At 37.7% G+C, this 22,525-nt stretch overlaps 2 protein-coding genes across 4 annotated transcripts in view; one reads left to right on the top strand and one right to left on the bottom strand.

Annotated features, from left to right (window-relative positions):
• Nucleotides 1–22,525, top strand: part of cenpp (centromere protein P) — a 116,312-nt gene that overhangs the window by 61,163 nt on the left and 32,624 nt on the right. The gene's annotated exons all lie outside the window — the stretch shown is intronic.
• Nucleotides 3,446–13,815, bottom strand: aspn (asporin (LRR class 1)). The gene is made up of 8 exons (XM_067586436.1): nt 13,530–13,815; nt 10,174–10,411; nt 8,794–8,906; nt 7,052–7,265; nt 6,594–6,704; nt 6,252–6,345; nt 5,439–5,577; nt 3,446–4,871 (listed from the first exon to the last, which is right to left on the bottom strand). The coding sequence occupies exons 2-8, from the start codon at nt 10,394–10,396 to the stop codon at nt 4,674–4,676; spliced, it is 1,092 nt and encodes a 363-aa protein (XP_067442537.1). The 5' UTR covers nt 10,397–10,411; nt 13,530–13,815; the 3' UTR covers nt 3,446–4,673.

The raw sequence follows: 22,525 nt of genomic DNA, 5'->3' as shown, positions 1-22,525 counted from the left end.
GTCCAATATAATGGGCACTTGAATTTACTGGAAAATTGTTAAATCACAATGCCTTTCTTTCCGCAACTGACATCCCATTAGTTTACACAAGATCCATTTCAAACTTATTCCAAACAAACCTACTACAACAAGAATTGCATCACATTAAGGAAGTAGTGATGCCATTTTATGGGACCTTTATTTAACCATGTTAATGAATAATAAAAGATTAATCATTAAAAGCTGATAAAAATGCTTTTTATAAGTTTTATTAGAACCTGCTCTTATCAACATTCCATATTAACAATGGATCGATTACTAAATGTAATGTATCCATTGTTCATGGTGATGAACTCACAGAGAATTATCACCAACTCTGTAGTTCCACTGGGCTCATACAGAGTGTTTTGGCATCTATGCTCATTGTTTTGGTCTTACGGCCCACAACATTGCTGTTTTGATTCACTCTCTCATCAACCTTGTTTCCAGCAGCAGCAGGCAGCTATTTTTAGCAAACAAGCTCTGATAAATCCACTGTACAGTACCTGCCCAGCACCAAACTACAGACAGACAACTTTAGAGCTAGCTGTTGAAGAAAGTGGAACATCTAGCAGCGAAATATCTAAATATTGATGAGGACCAAACCAGAGCTAAAGGGAGACTTTGGACTTTAATTCATGAGTTGCACACAAACACCACCCCAAAATGAATGCTAACGTTCCTAGACATATGAATAAGCAACTGTTGAAATGTGATAATATGTCAATGTTATAGCTTGTTCTGCTGCCCCCCAGTGGCCAAAAAAATCAGTAAATGCAGGTTTAAACAATTAACAGAGGCCACTTTAATAGCACAAACAGCAAATTAGGTATTTAAATCAGAATATAAATTATATAAAACAGAATAATACTGTCCATCTATAAAATGTTGCTTTTGCCCCATCTGTCTTTATTCAACTAATGGCAAAAAACAATAAAGATTAAAGACGATTTTGTGCAACTTACAGGCTTTTGTAGAGGACTTCATTTATGAGTCTAAACATGCAGGACCCTCAAAGCCAAACCATACTTTTATCAGTAAAATTGCTGAAGCTGACAAATACTCATTATCAAGTGGAAAAATAAAATGTGCAGCTCCAATCTGCTGACAAGACTGAAGTTTTACTGTTTTTTATTTAGGAATCTGAACAGATCTCCAGTTTGCGGTAAGGGCTGAGTCGTGTGCGCCCTCTGTTTACTAAATATTGGTCTACATATGGACACCTTATGGCACCTTTTTTGCTGGTGGATGAGTTTGAAATATTGGGAAAGGAGGAATTAGAATTAAAAAAGACGTGAGCTGGTTAAATGAGAAGATTCCAGTGACAGCTGCCTTTTCAGGTCTGTAGATACATTTGCCAATACATCATCGAGATAGGCAACAACTTTTACTGCGTCCTTACTGTCTTAAGGAAAACTTTCATGCCACTCCATATCATAGGTTTTCAATTTTTAACAATGATTAATCAATCATCAGTTAATAGCACCCCTACTTTCAACCTATCCGTGGCCCAGGACTGTCATACTTCATATCACAGTCCCGGATGGCCATTACAGGGAGCATGGACATTTCACTCACTCAGCGACTCATAAAATTCTTTACTGGTAGAATATAGAAAATACAGATTCACCGACTGGTAGGCAATCTTCCTAGTGATTTATTAAGATGGGGTAATGATTATTAGGTGGGTGCAAAGTAACAAAAAAATATGATGATGAGCAACAATTGAACAAACTCCATCCGTTAATGAAGACTGTGTGATATGATTGAAAGCTCTGGCAAAAGCTTGTCACTACGATTGTTTTGTTAAAAACAATTTACTTAACAGATAGAGTTATCTTCCATTACAGGAATAGTTTGACATTTTGGGAACTATGCTTATTTGCTTTCTTTCCGCCTACCAGAAATACTAAAGCTCACTAATTAACGCATTATATCTTGTTTACTTAATCCATACAAAATCCAAAGAGTAACAATGTAGATATGCAGACTTTGTTATCTTTGGACAGTCAGGCTCAGGAGTCAGGTTTGCTGTTTCCCCATTTCCAGTCTTTGTGCTTTGTCTAGCTAACTGGCTGCTGGCTGTAGCTTCATACAGTAATTACTGTTCAGACATAAGAGTAGTGTTGATCTTCTCAGCAAGAAAGCAAAGAAGTGTATTTCCCCAAATGTCAAACTTTTGTTTTTAAGTCACTACAAACCATGTGAAATCTAAGGCACAAGATTTATAACTTCTTTTCTTGGTTTGGTTTTTTGGGGGGATATTTGTGTATTTTTTCTTTTACACTTTAAAAGTCAGTAAGAAGATTTTAAACATTCTTCATGTAACAAATTTGTGATGACAATCCAGGACTGTAATACCTTAATCGTGGCTACCATCAACCCTTCTAGACAGCTCAGTGGCTCAATCTTTACACATCTTTATGCTTGTTTGGCCAGACATTATTCAAGCCTGGATAATTTATTGTAAATTCTAGTGCAGATCCAAAAATTTCCAGAGATACCAAATCTGTCAGGCCCCTGTTGTCTGTAGAATGGAGGAGCAGTCGTCCAAGAGGCCACAGTTTCTCAACACTGTTGACTTGTTAAATTTGAATCAATCACTATGGTTGTCTTCTTCCTCTACTGGATCTCCAGACCTCCACTGGCACCCAGAGAATTGTACAGTATGTAATCCTTTAGTGTGCAGTGACATCTGCTGGTGACTAAAGACATTGCTCAACTCCTCTTTATCAGCCTCCTACCAGGGAAACCAAAAGAGGTCCCAGTGACAACATTTTTCTGGAATGCAGAACACACTTTTGTCTTAATCTAAACAGATCACCTAATAATTTTACTTACAAAGGAAAGACACTGCCAGAGCTTAACTAAACAAGGTCACCCTAAGGACAATATCACAGCTGCATCTCCTACAAGAAGTTCAAAGTGGTTATTGATCAAATGATTGCCAATCATTTTCACATTCTATTAATTGTTTAATTAATTTCAAGCAGAAATGCCAGACATGTGTTGGTTTCATCTTCTCCAATTTGAGGATTTGCTGTTTTTTCTGTTTTAAATGATTGTAAACTGATCTATGGCGTCTATGGGATTGTTTGTTGGACAAAACAAGGCTTGATAGACATTTTTCGCTATTTTATGGCATTTTATATCTCTAAGAATGCAAATACACATATAATAGTGCTAAATTTGAGTTGATGATTTTTGATCCATGGTAATCAACATTATAGTTCTGCTAATATTGTACAACCAATACCTCACTAGTTGATTTTTTTTTCATTCAAGCTTTGTCTGATCTATTAAGTCAAGTCAAATGTATTAATGTAGCCTAAAATCACAAGTTTGTCCCAGAGGACAAGGTGGTATGACAATCCTAGCTCAAATAACAAAATAAGATGTTACTCTCAATTCGACAAAAGTCAAGACATAACAGGGGAGGTGTTCCAGGTTTATTTAAAGACATACTCAATAAATATAGCACCATTTCAGCGGAGAGAACATTGGGGGAAATAGTAACATGTTTGTATTAACGATGCTCTTGGACATAACAGGCATCTGGAGTACCAGGACTGTAATTCAATTGGTTGCTATATTTCTTTAAAACGAAGTGGCTTTTTGAGTGACTTTTTTAGATAGTTACAGAAAATCTATCCTTCCCCAGCCCTGCCGAGTACACCTTTACATGAAGGACAATATATAATCCAGTCTGACATGTAGCCTTCAGCCTCTTAATAAAGACAATACAGACATGCAGTGAGATAATATTAAACATCCATATAAAGACGGACATGGGGCTTCAGAGTGACTTATTGCACTAAATAATGCCAGCATCATTCATTGACTGTAAACACTTCTGCTGGAAGGAAAATATGTTTTAGTTTGAATTAAAGTGTTTTTCAGGCTCCAGTTATGTTACAGCTCTGGCCTGTAGTGATTCTTCTATGTTAGTTGCAATGTCCCAACTTTAAAAATGCTCAATATAATATGTAAGGAAATGACTAAAGAAAGGAATGTCTATTTTGTTCATTATTGTTTAAAAATTTTACAAAGATGTCCTAACTTTCCTACTCAACTGTATCTCATTAATGTTATTTTTAAACTAGAAAGCAAAGAACTAAAAATTATCTTATTGTTAAAAAGGTGGTACCTTGTAATACTACTCAAGTCAGGTCATTGGGTGGTTTTGCTGAAAGTGACCAGAAGGAGGCGCTCCTGGGTAAGTTCATACAGCAAAAGTTGGGGGAAAAGCTAGGCAGGGCTCTTGTGTTGAATTTCATTACAATGTACACCTGTTTATGTTGCTGTGTCCACCCCTGTATACTGTCTGCAGTTGCTGCTGACAGTAAACATTTTCTTAGCTTATGATTTAATATTCATTTTCCGCACCAACATCCACACTAGTGTTTTGGGTTTCCTTCCCCCTGACCGAGAACCTGCTTGTGAAAATTGTACCAGCATTCAACAACATGTACTACAGTTTCTAATATACAACAATGTAATTCTATGATTTTCTGAACAGCTATAGTAACACTTAAGGAATACAGTTTCATCGTCTTTTATTTATCACAAGTATGTCCAGCTCCTTCCTTATGCTGTAACAAGAATATTGGCAGTTCTCCATTTCTGAGCTGTCTAAAATGCAACGTTTCCGCTCCCTACTTTCTGAAGTTTCCGAGCTGAACGCCCCTCCTTCCGGTCACACAGCGAAAGGTGGCCGGTTGGATCTCCCAGTATTTAACAGGGTTGGCAAACAGACTGATGCCTGTGTACAGGTTCTTCTTGACATTGGTCGAGACAGGACAGAAGTCGTTGACTCCCACACTGTTGATTTTGTTGGCATGGAGGAAAATCACCTGAACAGACAGAAAAACATTTTTGAAAATGTTTTTAATCAGTTATGTTTCTGCTTTGTCAGTAAGCCTCCATGACTGGGAGTTCTGCACTAATTCTGTTTTACTGCTACCTCGGAAATCCAAAATCATAACCTTCAGACCAGGACAGCAAGACTGGAACAGTCTGAATTACAAGTCGGAAAGTTGGGCATCATTTTATAACTCCAGATTGCCGAATTGAAGGAAACTGATGCATTTGAGATGGCTGACATGTTGGAATAATGCATTCTAACAGCTAACAATTTTGCTGTTCCCCTTCATTTTTAGGAGTGTCTTAGTTGGCTCAGCCTTAGAGACAGGTTTAGGAGCTCAGACATCAGAAGGGAGCTTGGAGTAGAATAGCTACTCCTTTGGAGTTAGAGGATCATTGAGTAAGAGGAGCCACTTTAGGTGGTTTGGTCATGTGATCAGGATGCCTCTCTCTGGAGGTTTTTTTGGCACATCTTATTAGGGTTTAATTTGTAATACGTACTTTAGTCTATTGATCAAATACTTGACAATGTCAGATTTGTTACAGTAGTATCTCACCTGGAGGTAGCGCAGGGAGCTGAGGCCTGGTGGGACCTTTCTCAGACGGTTGTTGTCCAGGTGGATGTCACGGACGTTTGGGATGCTGGCAAGACTGCCATTTTCTACAAACTTGATCTGGTTAAAACCTAGTCCTAACCTGCAAAAATGGCAAAAGGTATGGGACAGGTATCACTACTCATGATAAAAACTTAAATATCGATAAAAATAGTCAACTTTGCAGAAATGAACAAGTGATAAAGAACAAATTTACATATCAGACTTACAAACATGCTGTACTTATATTTAAACTTCCTATTCAAACTTACACACTATTGCATGGTGAGAGAAAAAAAGAAGGAACTCCCAATTGTAGACTTTTTGTTTGAAACTGTCCAACAGCTTAAATGACACAAATAATAATATATATATAATCTTTATGTTAACAAATTGCATTAACATAGATGTAGTATTTATTTAATTATGGATTATTTATTAAATTCTGGTGAGTCAGTTTAACTATTGGATGTTAATAGTGGAAGTTTTTCATGAAACGTCAGAATGTGCTCACATGCTTTTAGTGTGTTGTTTTTTATGAAAAGCCTGAAAAGCCCTCTATAAATTAAATGTATTAGGATTAATGAAATTAATCACCAAAGTGTAAATTATTATAATTTTTTTAACTGAACCTTTTTTACAGAACTTGATTGACAGCAAAACTTCAATATAAGTAAAACACTCAAATTGGAGTTTTGAACAACAGCCTGCACAACATTTTGGCTAACTATCTTTGGAAAATGTCATTTTCTAAGATGAAATGTGTCTGGTTTTCACCTCTGCAGGTTTTTATATCTGATGAAGTCTTCTACTTCCACTTTAGAGATCTTGTTGTAGTCCAGGCTCAGCTCTGTGATGGAGGGCGGGAGGTCTAAACACACCAAACATAACCAATGTAAAGGGTAAATCAAACTTTAGTTCATGACGTGCTTTTAATAATGATTTGGAAACAAACTTGTTTAATCAAAGCATCATATTAACAGACATTGGCACTGTTAATGTCTCCATTTAGTTGTACAGTTGAGGCCCAATGTAAGTGAGACTGTAGGTAGGTGACTTGAGAAGAAAGAAATGTTTATTTTTTTAAATCAACACAACATGAGATGAGTGATATTGTACCTTTGGGCACAGCAGTTAGTTTGGCTTCTGCTATACCAACATACAGCGTCGACAAGCCATTAAAAGCCCCCAGCTCAATCCCACTGTTAGCCAGAGGGTTGGCACTCAGCTCTGTTTGGACAAACACAAAACATCTGGTTTGATTATTAATGACCCATTATATTCTCTAGAGAACAGGAAATTACTGAAGATCTATTGTGATGACACTTTTATCACTTTCTTTGAAATCTGGTCGTCTATTTCCAAATTATTCTTCTATAAAAACAGTTCCTTTGGAAAACATCATGAAAAAGACTTTTACAAAAGTCATCTCAGTTACCCATAAGTGATTTAATACCAGCACATGATGATGATGATTAATTAGACTGAATTCAAGTATAAACAATTAAGTCCCGGATATACTCGTAAATCAGATGTAGATGTGGACAGCAGGACCAGAAGCTGAAACCAGATCTTACCCAGCACATGGAGCTTCCTCAGGCCTCTAAACGCATCCTTCTGGATTCTGTTGATCTTGTTTTCATGGAAGCGGAGCTCAATGACATTGGGAGGCAGGTTTGCAGGGATCTCGGTCAGCAGGTTGTAGGACAGGTACAGCAGTCTGAGATGATCCATGTTCCTGAAGGCCTTGGGGTGGATCTTAGAGATCTTGTTGTTGATCAGAAACAGGCCCTGTTGTGGGAGAAAAGAATCAGAGTAAATCTTAGTAGATTCAAACTGAAGTTTTGCTGCATTTGCTGTTGCAGGTATAAGAATGGAGCAGTTTTCATGTACCAGTCGTTGTCACTATGCCCCAGATTTTGCTGATTTTAGGACGTCTAACTCAAGTAACTATTGAATAGAACTGTTGTTTCTAAGATCAAGAATGAACATTCACATTTACAAAATAATATGTCATTAATGACAAATGTTTATGGAAATCAAAATCTGTTTGATATGAACTGTTTTTTATGGCTTGAAAATAATTTGCTGTTTTTTTGTACAGGAATAATGAGACTACAATCAAAACTAAGATTTGGTTAAACTGGAATCGATGAGCAGAATCAAAATCAATAACACCTAAACGAAACTTAACCCTACTTAGGTTTAGATTAGCTGCACCATTTAACACTTGATGACAAACCACTGTAGTAACACAAAGCTGTGTTTGCTGAGATACAGTACAGTACAATGCAGAGATTTAGACCTTGATGTAGTTTATTCCCAGCTGGGAAAACAACAGACAGACACTAAGTGCCTCTACTTCTCAGTATACAGAGGGACTGTCATCTTATAGAGCTGCAGGCTGCATTTGGACTGATAGTGAAGTTTTTCTTTATCTTGTAACCTTAATAACTGCAAGATGGTTTTGTCATTCACTTTTATCTTGAGTGCACACTTGTGTATTACTTCATGCACCAACTACCTTGTGGTATTTGTGTCAGGTGGAATTTGAAACTGAGCATTGATGCACTTATACTCGAAGGTTTCTCCTTGATCTATGGTGGCTTAGATTGTACTTTATTTGTATGTTGATTTGGCCAAATTAACGAATGTAATTGTAAATATTAAGACCAAATACTAACAGTATCCACTGACATTCTCATGAACCTCAGCTATACTTTGTGTTTAGTTCTTATTAGCAAATGTTAGCATTCCACTATGCTAAAATAAGATAGTGAGGATGATCTGTAAACATAACTTGCTAAACATTAGCATGTTAGCATTGTCATTGTGAGCAAGGTGACATTAGTATTTAGCTCAAAGCACTGCTGTGACCAAGTATAGCTTCACAGAGACGTCAGTGTGATTGTTGACTGTTAGTCTTAATAATATCTAACTGTATCTCACCATGTATCCATAGTATTTAAGCTTATAGACACCAATCTCTCAGGTCACAGCTTCAACCAGCCATTTCTTGTGATATATGACTATTAGAGTACGTTATAAGTACATGCTGACTGCTACAGTACCATCAACATTACTTAAACTTGAGATTTCACAAATTTTTTTGCAGCACATATCTGGTTCAGGTGAGTGGGGGAGATGTGACTGGAACTTATTTGCCCATTGAGGCTGTTTTCATCAGATGGACTGATGTCATTCTTTACTTCTTTAACTTGAGACTTGCTTGAGATATGTTTAATCTTAGCACGAAGAAGTTGCGGTGTTCAGTACTTTAATATGTGCAGGGTAAAACAGTTCTGATGGTTTCTCTTACATGAAGCTTGTGGAGGCCTTTAAAGTCGTCCTCCTTGATCTCAGTGATATCATTGTTTTGGAGGTCGATTATCACAGTGTCTTCAGGAATCTTCTCAGGAACAGAGATCAGACCTGTTGGCAGAATCACAAATCCCTGATTAAAGACAAGCGTCGGACCAAAAGTGATTGTTTTTACATAACACACCTGTGTGTTATGTAAAAACTACAGAGATTTGCATTCTGGTCCTTTTGACTCAAACTCTGCTACCTCAGGTCTCAAATAACGATGTATGAGTGGTTCTCTGATTCAGGAGAACATACATAATCATACATGACGAGTCAGAAATGAGGCCATGAGCCTCTGTTGGTTGTGCACCATAGTTTAAAGTCTGGTTAAAAGTCCACAGCTGTGGCAGTGACTGTCACCCCCAAGTTGTTTACATGGCCTTAGGTAGTAATGTTGCAATAAAATTGTTTACTGACATTAAGGACAGTCAGTGAGTCAGTGCACTCCAAGTGCAACAAACGCCAGCTGTGTCACGTATCGTTGTGTCACTTTTCAGAGAAAATACTGTGATAAAATTGCTGCTTTTTTCTGGGTAATAGGACAAAATAGAGTCAATATTTCCTCATTATTCTTTAATCCTACAGTAGGATTTAATCTGATATGATGATATGGCTGTATGTTTTTCCCTTTACATCTTTTTCACACCAAACACATGCAAATAGCTTGTGTGAGGTAGTGCGTCGACAAACACAGCATATAATTCTACAAAGCAGTCAACTAGGATTCTGCGACCCTGGGATCCCTGTCCTCTGATATTTTCTGACATTCTTGAAGATTTTTACACACCCTAAAATCAGGGCAGTATGTGACTGTACAGTTTGGCAACCATTATTCTCCAAAAAACATTGAAACCACATAAGTGAGCCGCACTGTCGTACTGGAGGAGATGTTTCTTCATTGCTGTAAACACACACACACTGTAGTTTACTTTGACTCAGTGCCACACACACCGTCCTGTGGTCCTTTTAGGAAATTACTGAGCCTTTAAAAAAATTCAACTATATATTTATGAGCCATTTTTTAAGATTTACATCTTTAGTAGGAACCAATGGTATTAGAGCTGAGTGCCACAGACAGGTTAGGGAAGTCCGAAAGTATTGAGAGACAGAGTAACACATTGTTTGTTTTTGTCTTTCAATGTGATTTTTTTGACAATAAGAAAATATAGGCTAACACCAGACTTATACAGCTAATCTTAGATCTTCACATAATTTGATAAAAGAATCAATACTCATTAACGTAGCTTAGGATGTCCCACATTTAAAGTTTACAACACATTGTGTGTTTACAGTAATGTGGATTCAGATGTGTTCACAATAAGTGTGTTCTCACCCTGGTCGGAGCACTGCACCACTCTGGGTGAGCAATGGCAATTAGCTGGACAGTTCTCATCATCATCATAATCGTCATCATCATCGTCGTCGTCGTCATCGTCGTCATCACCTGAATCAGCCATCATTATGTCATAGTTTTTCACGAAGTCCATGATGTTGATTGGCTGGTAGGGTTTGGCGTTGCCTAGCGCCAGCAGGCAAAGCAGGAGGAAGACCCTCATGATTTTGCTAGAGGACTGGTGAGCGAAACACCAAACAGGGGAGAGGTGTAGGAAAAGGTTAAGAAGGTTAGATTAGCTCTAAAACCTCAAGACAGGACTAGACTGATGCCATGGCACTGAGGAAATATTTGTCAGTATTCTTTAATTTTATTCCAACATCAACATAACAGAACAGAAGTGCAGAACCCTGTAGTTTACCTCAGTTCACATTGTCCACATGAATGACCCACTGTAATGATTGTCACAATTGAAGATTTTGTGATAGTTACAATTTTACTAGCCACAAAGGCATTTGTTGGAAGCCTGTGGTCACCATTGACATGTAATCTCCTCATCTTTCTGGCTTTTAAATACATAAACTACTACTTACTCGTACACAGTGTTTGAAAAGAGAACAAGGAGGAGTATCTCACGGGAAGCCATGTCTAAAACACAAACTCACAATGCCATTTAAATGCCATTTAAATGCAGCTTCACATCAACATCTGCCGTTGGATGTTTTAGAGCAGTGGTGCCCAACCTGGGGGTGGGACCACTTAATGGGGTCACAAGATAAACCAAAGGAAACGCAAGAGAATTAAGGAGATTGGAAAGACGGCAAAATGTAGTTTTGCTACACAGAAAAGTTTTTTTCTGACTTTTGCTAGAGAAAATGGTGGCACTGTCCAATCAAAAGCAATCAACCATATAAACAGGAAGTCACCATATCACATACTGTAACATAACTGCCAAAAATAACAGTTTTACTAGGATAAACAATATATTACACTTAACAGTCACGTAACTGATTTGTATATATACACAGAGAGAAATGTGTGTTTCAGATAAAGTTCACGGTGAGTGGGAAATATCCAATTATGCTAACCCAACCAATGCTATTTGGTCATTTAGTCTGACTTTAGCTCCTTTCAGGCATGCACCATCTACGTTAATATGATGGCAATTAAACATGTTGGTCTCACGTCTGAATAAGCATAAAAGTCACAACAATCTTACTAGGTCGGACCTAGAAACATTTCCATTTCACTTTCAACACAGCACAAATCTGAAGACTTTTCATAAGTGTCCTGTTATGTCTGAATAAAGCCATAATGAACACTAATGTAAAAGACACTTATGTATGTAGGACAAAAAGCCATTACTTGAACAGATAGATGAAGCCAGCGATGTTATGTATCCCATGTCTGAAAAGGGCTATTATTAGCATCAGGTTCTGTAATTTGAGGTATAATGTGTTATTTTTGTGAAATGTGATTTAAAATCTTTCTGAATCAGGTAGTATTCCATGTTTTACTCATCAATCTAAAAGGATCATATATTAGCAAGTTACTATTATTTATTATATCCCAACGGTCCTGCATCACTGTGTTCTATAGGGATGGATTTTACACAGTAGTTACCGTGGTAACATGATACTAGCATTATGACAGTGGTGTTTACTCCTGTTGATGATGTTACTAGACAGCTATAGTAGACTAAATAGCAACCACCACTCTAAAATGTCTGATCTATATAAATTAATAGTAGCTGCTATGCTTACCAGTGCTAATCTCACCTCAGACCCACCCTTAAAAGTTTTCAGTGCTCCAGTTCGGTTTCAATTTTGCAGCCCTAAATTAGCTAGATTTAGGAATGCATTGCTAAAACAGTCCATGGTGAAAGGCCATACAGAGTTCCTGTGGTGATCAGTTTCAGTAAGTGCTGCTCTTTGTAAGAGCTGCTCTTTTTTTCTATCAATGTTTCCATGAATTTGTGAAAACCTCGATTGGAAATGAGCTCTGGCAGCCAACACAAATGTTTCTCCAGCCCTTACCTATCCACCATCTGTGGTGATTCACAAAATGATTTATATATCTTTCTCAGTTACACATTCACACAGCCAGCAAGGCTGAGATTGTCTGGTTGTGTGCTTCTGGTAATCTGGATGGATTTTGAGCCCTTCAGTTGGGCGTTCAGTCCACCCACAAATATGTGGTGGTGGTCGAGCATCCTGCTGCGGCAGCAAATACCACTCAGCATAGACCCTTGCTCTCTTACCCAGACTGTCTTTTATTCCACATGTGTGCATTTAGCACAAAAGAGGCTGTTTTCTTGATGTGTGTTTTGAAATTTTGTTTTTTCCTGTTGCTTAATCCGACAAGCTTTGAACATAGATACAATAGCTTTAACTACCCTCCAGTAAGAGTGGTGCAGGTTTTTGTTCCCAGTCAGAATTGTTCACAGTTCTGCAGATGTTTGATTTCACAAAACATCCAAACCAGATGGATGACACCAGCCTTGCTTCCTTCATCAGCACTCAAAAAATGTCAATTATTTTTAGTATTATTAGGTAAACTGTTTAGTCTATAAAATGTCAGAAATAATGAAGTATTTCTATCTCAGTTAACCAGAGCTGAAGATGACATCTTCAGATGTCTTGTTCTGTCCAACCAACAGTCCAAAATCCAAAGATATTCAATTTACAATGATAAAAAAGAGAAAAGCTGAAAATCCTCCCATTGGAGAATCTGGAACCAGCAAATATTTGGCATGTCGATAATTACTGCTTTTAACAATTAATTAACTTTGATTAATTGTGATTTTGATTTTGATAATGAGCGATTAATTGATTATCAAAGTTATTGCTAGATCGTTTTTTGTTGATCGATCAGCACTCATACTAGTGTAAGATCTGTCTACTTTGTACTTGTAGTAATGGAAATGTGTTTGTATTTACAGTAATGATTGTACTTCATGGAAACTGTAACCAAGACTGCTGGAAAGTAACATATAAATGACAACAGCATTCAATTAAAACCATCTACTCTTCAGATTTCACCCATCATTTAGTTCATTTAAAACACAAGCCACAAACTCATTAACAGCCCTGTAAATTGATTTTGTCTAAAATCTGCATGCAAATCATAACATACATCTGTTTTTCCTGCAATGAAAATGGAGATTTTCAGACTAATCCTGTGGCTTCACTGAAACACTTCCACCACCTCTCAGGCATTCAGCAGGAGTGTTGTAAACTGACCTAAACACCCTAAAGATGCTGTATTCACTGGAAATAAAACATGCCAGATTGACCAGTTATAAACTTAAAAAGATAAGGAAGTCTTTCTGTTAATAAATTCAGGGTGTGTCCTACCTCAGCCGTCAGGTGTGCTTGTGTCCTGGTTTAAACCCCACACAGTGAGCTGAGCAGCAGCAGCAGGGTCCAGCTGGAAGGCTGAGAGTTGGATCCTCAGTCAATACATTCCCAGTGAACAGAGAACAGCATCACCCTGTCTCTCCAGAAAAAAAAAAAAAAAAAAAAAAACGCCCCCCAGAACACCCCCTCTGTCGGAAAACCTCTGCTGTTGAGGGTGAGAGGTTCAGTTTCAGTAAAGAGCTCTTGACTCTCTCTGTGATCACACCATCTGCACGTCTCAGGGGCTAGATTTGAGAAGGCATTGTTAGGTCTTTAGTCATGTGCTTTTCATCAGGAGGTTTGAAGTGATGCCAGAATAGTTAGTTGCAGACTCCTAAATGCTCAAGTCTTTATATAGAACATACTGGTGGGTCTGTCACCTCCCCTCCCATCACAGCTGTCTGCGATATTGTATATTTTACATCGACATGAATGTTTCCTACACTGAGGGCTGTTGGCACAGAGCTAAACTGTCGACCACGTTGACCCACAATACTTTTAGATAAACAGCAAAATGATAAGCCAGAGGAGGATGCTTTGAGTTGTAGTGTTTTATGCCATCAGGTAGTAGTAGATCTGTTCTTCACTGGTTAACAGAGCAGAATGATGCACTGGTACTGTTATTATTGAGCCCCTTTAACAATTTTCCCTAAAATTGATTATGCTATACCTAGAATGGAAATGTCAAAATACAAAGACAATACAAATGTTTTCTGGGGGGAGTGAGGATAGAAATCAATCCAGTGTCTCATTTTATACTAAGTGAAATAAGCCTCTTTCACATGCACCTTGTTATGTAAATGTTCTTGTAGTAGTTGATCTAATCTTTGAATAAGCATCCCGAGTTATGTTCACATGAAAGCAATTTACTCAACTAACTAACTAACTTAATTAACTTTTTGTTCACTATGTTTGGACATTTTATAGACTAAATGATTAATTAAGTAATAGAAAAGAGAAATTAACTGATAATTAAAATAATACAGTGCCAAATAGAGTATGACGGAGCACTGTTGTCCTATATATCTATATCGTTATGACACCTATATCTGAATGTCAAAAACACATTACTTTAACAGGTAGGTGAAGCCAACTAAGGCTTATTCTGTCTTGTTTCAAGACATTGACACTTATTTCAAGAAAATTCTTGAAACCGCCCTGGGAGTTATTTATTATCTCACCCCACAGGTAAAATGTTTTAATAAGAAGTCCAGAATGCTTGAAGACTTGTTGAGACAGATAAGTCTTCAGCAGTTTAGTCATACTGACTTACAGTGGTACAAGCTGACACCAGAGTCGGTGAGAACTGACAGCTTTCTCTTTGTGTTATTATAGAGAGGCTCTAAGAATAAAGGGTGTTGGACAGATTGTAAAGCCAAAGGGGAATTTGTGATAAATAGAATTGACTTGACCTGACTAGAGTTCCTCTTTAATTGGAAAGTACAGACAAGAGAGCCAGAGGAGAAACACAGGAGATACTTTGCAACATCAAATCACCATTATTTGTATTTTGTTGTGCTCTGCATGATGTGTTTCTTAACGAGGCACAACAGGAAACCCCAAAGCTTTACGTTTGAGATAAAAATGAGAAATACCTCCCAAGAATGGAAAAGCTAACAGTAGATTGCTCCCTCGGGGGTTCACGTGTTATACTATTCCTTTTTCCATTCAGTGCTGGTATTTTCTGCTGAGCCCAGCTGTAACGGCACTCTGAGGCACAACTTATGGCAGAGCCAGACCATCCAAATATGCCCTGGTTTGGCAGTCAGACGACCCGAAATGGGAGGCGGGTCTGTGTTCTGGTTTCAATGCATTTTCTCGGTGGAGAAATCATATTTTCCAATCCATCAGAGATCTGGTAAATGGTCATCTCATCAACAAGGAGCCTGTCGAACTCTCCCATGTTCAACATGCTGTAATGTTTGAAGGAAATTCCTAAGTTAAAAGATTTAAGGCAAATTAAGCTTTTTATCCACCAGGAATTCCCACCTCTCCCGGAAAACAGATATAGAAATAGTATTTCTAATACAACATGTTGTTTGGATTGAATAAAAATTGTACAGACTTCAGTTTACTCAATATCTGTAAAAACTATTGACATTGACTAATCTATCCCCCACTTATTGTTCCAGATCATGGCAACACTACTGAGTATGTCTCCTTGTTCAAATATTTAGCAATCACTCTCAATGACTCAATTCAGCAGCTTGTGAAAGAAGATGAAATTCCATTTGTATTTTCAAACAAAGGCTACTTCTCCCCCCCCCAAGGCACAGAGAGTTTTTTCTACTTACTGCCGGATGCTAGATTATTGGGATGTCCTGTTCAAGCATGCATCTTCTCTGTGCTTACATGCTTTGTACACAAGCTTTGTATATCATGGAGCACCAAGTCAAACAGTAAGACTCCCGTTCTTCTTCACTGTTTCTTGTACTTTTGCCAAGTCTGCTGTTCCTCTTTAACCTCCTGTAGACTTAAGGCATTCGTACAGTCCTCACTTTCCATCATCAAAATGTGTAAGCGTCCGTTCTAGTGGCCTAGAAGTTAAAGATGCTGACCAAGAAATCAAAAGGTCTCTGGTTTGAATCTGGCCGGGGACCTTTGTTGCATTTCATCCCTCCTCACCTCTATACTCTCTGCCATCAAACACCAGCAAATATGACTGAGCAAAATACTTTTTAAAATGTGTGCAAACGGCTTTGACCTTTGTTGCCGAACTCGTGTATTAACATTTCCCACAGTCTGCACTAAATGAGGCAAAAGACCTGTTATGTAACCTCACGTTATCTCTCTGGAATATTTTGCAGTGAGATAGTCTCTTAGGTGTTTGGGTTTTTTAAGAATATAAATGTGTTTGCCATATTTAATTTATTGTTTTATGGCACTAGATTGGTCCTATTTATGTAGATTGGAAGGCTTTTAAGGTGGCACTTTACGTATTTTGTGATCTGATCTTTTATTATTCTAATTGGCCATTTCATTTATGTCATAATCATATTTTGTTTAATTCTGATCTTGGGACATAGTTTGCGTTCTCTGTTAGATGTTGTTGGTATACATGTCACTGTAAATGCTGCCTATCATGGCCTGAAGACCTCTGAAAAAGATTTAATCTAATGGCATGTCTAAATAAGAGGCGTTTCAGCTACATTTTTTTTCCAGTCATCCGTCTCGCACACGTCTGATTGAACAGATACTCTAATCAGTACAGCTGTCTACACAGGCTGTTTATTAGCTCTCGTTTCACTCATGAAACGCACACGTAAACACAACCCAAAGTGTATTTTCACTCTTCAAGTCTATTTTCTTTTGTTTTCCATGTGTAACTACAGTGATAGTAAGTTGGGCTCTGAGTGCTGCCAAAATGCAGGTTAGCTAAAATCAATATTGTTCCTGGCTGCAGTAATCATTTAAAAAGTATTACTGATGTTTAACCAGCAATAATTAGTCAACACCACTTAACTGTATGATGATGATAATAAACTTGATTTGTAAAGAACAAAGTTGCAGCTGGGTCAAAAGAGAAAAGGCATCAGCAGTACATCATTAAAACAACATTTTGACCTCACCAGCAGTGAGCGAGCTGCCTAATCACCATGAAAGAGTTTCTTGTCAAGGTGTTCAAGAATTGGAAAAGTTAAACAAGCACTTCACTGTTTACAAATTTCAACACCTAGCTGAGCTGTTAAAATTACAAGCTTTTAGCCTATCTGCCTAGTCTCACAGAATACAAGTCCAGTGTAAGCTACTATTATCTGATGTGTAAGCAAGTCCACATTTATTATTCTGCTGTTAAGACCTCAGACTTCGTTTCCAGTTCCTCATAATCACAGCTTCATAGCACTGCTGAAACAATACCCTGTTATGAGCCAGACTTTAAGATTAAAGGATACAATTTTCCCAAACATTGCAAGGATCTGATTGGACCCTGATGTAAACTTGCAAGGGAGCTTTCTGCACACTGTGAGAGGACACAGGCTTTGTTCTACATTGTAAGGACCACTAGCCTCACAGCATATCCTATTATACTGTTTGCATGGATAAACAGTAGAGTAGAGTCTGATAATCTGTGAACTTGCTGTGAATATTCAGTTTTCAGAGAATGATTCCCAATTATTATGAACCTTCCTATAGCGCTGCCATCATGACAAAACCTTCACCTGCACACAAAGGGAAAACATTTTCTATGATTTGCTTTTTTTGCTTTCATAATATATCATATAAGCGTATTTATTTCTTTGTTGTTCTTTGTTTGTTTCTTGATATCTCAAAATGATAACAAATCTTACTGCTACCAGATATGCTTTTTTTCTTAATACAACTCAATATAGAATATGGGGTTCAATATTTGATGCAAAAAATAATTAAATGACAACAATGTGTGACTGTGCAGGATAAAAGTGAAAGTAACAAACTCTTAGAATGGGTCTAATAGGTATTAACTGAGCAAATAGTATTAATAATATATAATGTCTGAGCCATTGCAGGACAGAAAAATGACTGGACTGAATACATTAGCAACCAGCTCAATTGGAAAAAGTGCCCAAAAATCCAAGAAAAGTGCACCTGCTTTTGATATTTCTTTAGCAGACGGTAGAGGGTTAGTAAACATTTTCTGTAGTGTTGTCCCCAGGCAGATTTTTCAATGTATCCTCATCAACTCCCTTTGGTAGCGTGAGTGTTGGTTGGTCTTGTCGTGCCATTGAGTAGGGGATTATTGTCTTGCCCTTCATTATTTTTTCCAGATTTCTGTAGCCGATGTTCTACCACAACAATGATTTCTGTGCTGATGGAGCTTTCCCCGTCTCTATTTTAGACCTTTTGAGTTGTATTACCATTTTCTGCTCCTCACCTCCAAAAAATGATTTCACTCCCTGCAGTACTGTAGTGGAAAATTGCTTCATCATTCAATGAACACACAAAGAGAGCATTGTCAGGTTATGAAATAATGTCATCAAATAATAAAATCAGAGGTATAATGCATCATATTTCTGGAGACAAAGATACCACCTAGCTTTTCTTTGTCTGAAAAGTTGGCACTCAGCCAGTCCTTTAAATACTGATGTACAGAATTTGAAACATCTGTTTACTAACCTTACAGGTCAGCAAACAACCTTCACATAGAAACAAAAGTCAAGAGTTTAACTAACCTAGGAACAGTCTTTCTATACAACCATACATGACAGTACACAAGCATGCACCAAGTAGCATCACAAAATTACATTGCTAGCATTTAAAATTAAGAACAAACAACACTATCCCCCAAAGGCTTATCAGATTGACACATAGAAATCTGCATAACTGTGGTTTGTCACCACTCGCTCAGAAAAAAGTACAACAGAATGAACGAAATGTTAAACACTCAACTGTCTCATTTTACACAGCAAAGAACTGAGTTTAGAATAGACACAACACAGAGAGGAACCAACACTAAACTGAACTTAATAACATTATTTGTAACATGTATGATATATACAAGAAATACATCAAATGATAACCTACTATTCAATTTTCTCTCACAGTACAAACGGGCAACAGGACTACCTAATCACGTTTTTGTGTTGTCACATATTTTTCCATCCCTATCATTTTGATTTGCTAAAATGTTCTGATCATGGTGTTGTTTGACAGTGATTGGAATCAATGCACGTCACGTACTTGAAAATCTGTTGAAGTTGAACTGCAACCTTTAAAATGTTGAACTTTTGTTTGGAGCAGGACTTCTGTCGTGCCGTCATCCTCTGTTAAGGGGGATCTGCATGCATGAAAACCTCATACTTCTCAGCTGACTGGTCGGCCACAGAAAGATTTAATTCAGTGGCTTTAATAGTCCAAAGAGGGAATTTGGTTTGTGGTAGTGAAAAAATCTATGGCGTAATTGTTGGAATTACAGTATTCAAGCTGCAAATTAAATGTTAGAGATTATTTCCTGATGGAAGATGGTCTACGTTCCTGGTGGGAGTCGGTCAGGATGTCTCTCTCTTCAGGATCTCATTCTTTCCAACCCATTAGAAGTCTGTTTGTGATGGCTGTGGACTGGCGGGAGCTTGTTGTGCTCGTGTGTTAAAGAGAATTTCCTCCATCTGAGCCTTTAAAGCTTTGAGTCACCGGGGCAACATGCAGGACAACAGTGCCAAGGAATTGCCTCACGTTGTTGATGCTTTAGTGCCACAGGAACGTCTTGTTGCCAGGAAACATTTTAACAGAGCTATGACCCTTCTGCTCAGTATGTTACCTGCTGCTGGAAGTGTTACAGAACGGCTGCACAACAGACGTCTGTTCACCATCCTCAGACTTCACCATGACCTCACCTCATCATGAGTCTACCTAATGCAGGAATTTTTAAGGCTGATACTGATATTCATATCATAGTGGGTTTTTTTGTTCTTGTTTTTTTTAATCTGATAATTCTAAATATTGGAAATAGGCATCCATGGGGGCTTGGGAGCTTGAACACCCACCCATGAGATCATATAGTGGGCTCACAATATCGGTAGAAAAGTAACATCACGTAAGTGAAATAAATAGAAGATTGGACGCAGTGTCAAAGCAGTGAGTTAACCATCTGGGTGTAGCTGGACAAACCCCCTTTGTTTCAACCAATCCATGGTTTCATGCAGAGTACAGTCCTTCATTTTGCATCATCATTCTTGTGTGCTGGCCTAATTGGCTCTGGGAATGTACGTTAAACAAGAACACAACAACTTTCAAAATGAAAGTTACTCCATAGTGACCTAACCAACAAAACATATCCTGCCCATTAAGTTTTTAATAACTGTAAAAGGACACAGTAGTAGCTAAAAAGTAACTTGCTGTAAACAGTCTTTACTCTAGAAACACCAGTCATTGTGAGTAGTCTGAACCTATAATGATAATTGTATTATTAGACCACAGTGTGTGTTTGGTACACTTCCGATTAATATAATTACAAGTATCGGCAATTCTTCTCACAACCTAAAAAGTCATTGCATAGCAGGTTAGCTGAACATGCATAAATGTGAAATTTGTCAACAAGCAAGCAAGCAGTTTTTTCCCACAGGTTTATTTGAATAGCTTGTAGAGGGCTGCAGATGTAGGAATATCCAGTAATTCACATGAGGAAAAAAGTAAAGATCAGATGAATGTCTGAAAAGTCTTATCCAAAACTACAAAAAATTATACTGATATTGATTAATTATACCTGATAAAATGTTTGCAGGATACATCAGGCTGAATTTGTAAATGACCTCTGGTATATGTCCTCATCCTGAGAAACATTGAAGATGTCGTGTGACTGGTGACTATTCGATTGTTCCTTCATGTGTCTGATTTGTGAGACTGATGAATGCAGCAGCTGTTCATGTTGGCAGTTGAGAGAAATTCTCTTTTCTAAAGAGAAACCTTTGATCTCTGAGCTTCGGCTCATTGGGAGAAATTTTCCAGCTCAAGTGCTGTATGATGAGATGCATCTAGAAACTGACCAGACATTACTGATTGTTGTTTTTATTGCTTCTCTACTTTTCGATTTATTTTTGTCTGCATATAATTGTCTAATATTTCCAATTTTTCTTACCAGAGAAGGAGCTGAGGTTTTTGTTCTCTGCACATTTTGGTCTCTCTGTTCCAATCATCCTTTAGATCTGTCTTATACTGTAATAAATGATCCTGAACCTCAGGCTTTCAGAGGAAAATATTATGATAAAGTTGGCTTTTACTGCTCTGATAATTACAGCTTTCACTGAATGTTTATTACATGAGGGTAGAAGGCATGTGATGCAAAGATCACCACGTTTTATTATGACTCATTCTTTAATAGACACAATGGCTCCACCTCCTCCCTGGGGCCTAAAGTGTTAAGCTAATATCTTAAAAGTAAATGAAGGTACTCCTAAATATCCAGGATGTGTTGACAGTGAAAGGAATTAAGGAATCCAGTGGAATGTAATCAAACCTTTTGTTTGGATATGTGACTCATGCACCTCACAGGTTAAGTATTTGCATTCAGTGTCAACATGTATCTAATCCTAAAAAAAGAAAAAACTCAAGGTGTTCTGTTGTGCTCCAGATGGAAATATGAGGCTTATGTCTCCTGCCTCCAGACCTCTGAGTCACCATTCACATCACTGATTGTTTTTCCTGCAATCCAAATAGGTCTGGTGTTGTGCTCATTGACGCTGTTCCCAGATTATCAGGCTATGGTTTATAAGATTCACTAAATCTTGCATTTATTGGAAATTTTGGGGGTTAGAATTCACTCTACTGTAGAGGGGATTTATGAAGCAGTTATCAGCACTCCAATTGTCCCACAATTCATAAAGTTATATTGGTGGGGAGAACATTGATTGAATCTGCTTGGTTCTGTAAACTAGATAATAAACATCTGTGGAGTCATTATCAGTGCTGCAGGAGCCCTGATATATTACAAAACGGATGCAGACGGCTGAGGATGTGGTTCTGCACTATATTGGGTGTCGGTGTACATGTTCCACACAGTAGAAATAAAAATGTCAACCTCTATACAACAAGAAGAACCATTTGTGTTGTCAGCAGTCCATGGTCATAAATTTTGGGTGGTGCGGATATGAGCATCTGACGAAATGTAAAGCCCGTCCAAAAAATCAGATGACATTACCATATTACAGATTAGTAGCCAAAAATGAATAGACATTACAAACATATGTTTGAGGTAATTTAGAAATGGTGTCCTCATTACATAGTTTATCCACCAGACACCACTTACAACTTTATTTTTAAGCTTCAAAAAGGGTTGGTTAATGCACATCTCAACAACAACAAGAAGTACATGTTTAGTCAATATGCAGTCATCTGCACCTTATTGCTTTATATTTGAAACATAATGAACATGACTACCAGTGCTGTTGTTGACATAATTATCCTTTTATCTTAATAGTGTAGTGAATTGCAAATTCTATTGTGTTTTTATTCATATAAGTAGTAAATGTAAGTGGGACTTC

The sequence above is a fragment of the Thunnus thynnus genome, chromosome 4 (genome assembly GCF_963924715.1).
Source record: "Thunnus thynnus chromosome 4, fThuThy2.1, whole genome shotgun sequence".
Classification (NCBI taxonomy): domain Eukaryota; kingdom Metazoa; phylum Chordata; class Actinopteri; order Scombriformes; family Scombridae; genus Thunnus; species Thunnus thynnus.
The sequence above is the reverse complement of the archived record's forward strand: the minus strand, read 5'-3'. Positions and strand labels throughout refer to the sequence as shown.

Excerpts from the sequence above, each read along its gene's own strand:
- aspn (XM_067586436.1), bottom strand. The coding sequence starts at position 10,396 with ATGAGGGTCTTCCTCCTGCTTTGCCTGCTGGCGCTAGGCAACGCCAAA. Across the intron at positions 7,266-8,793 it reads AAGGCCTCCACAAGCTTCAT|GGCCTGTTTCTGATCAACAA; the intron begins GTAAGAGAAACC and ends CTCCCACAACAG. Across the intron at positions 6,705-7,051 it reads GAGGAAGCTCCATGTGCTGG|AGCTGAGTGCCAACCCTCTG; the intron begins GTAAGATCTGGT and ends TTGTCCAAACAG.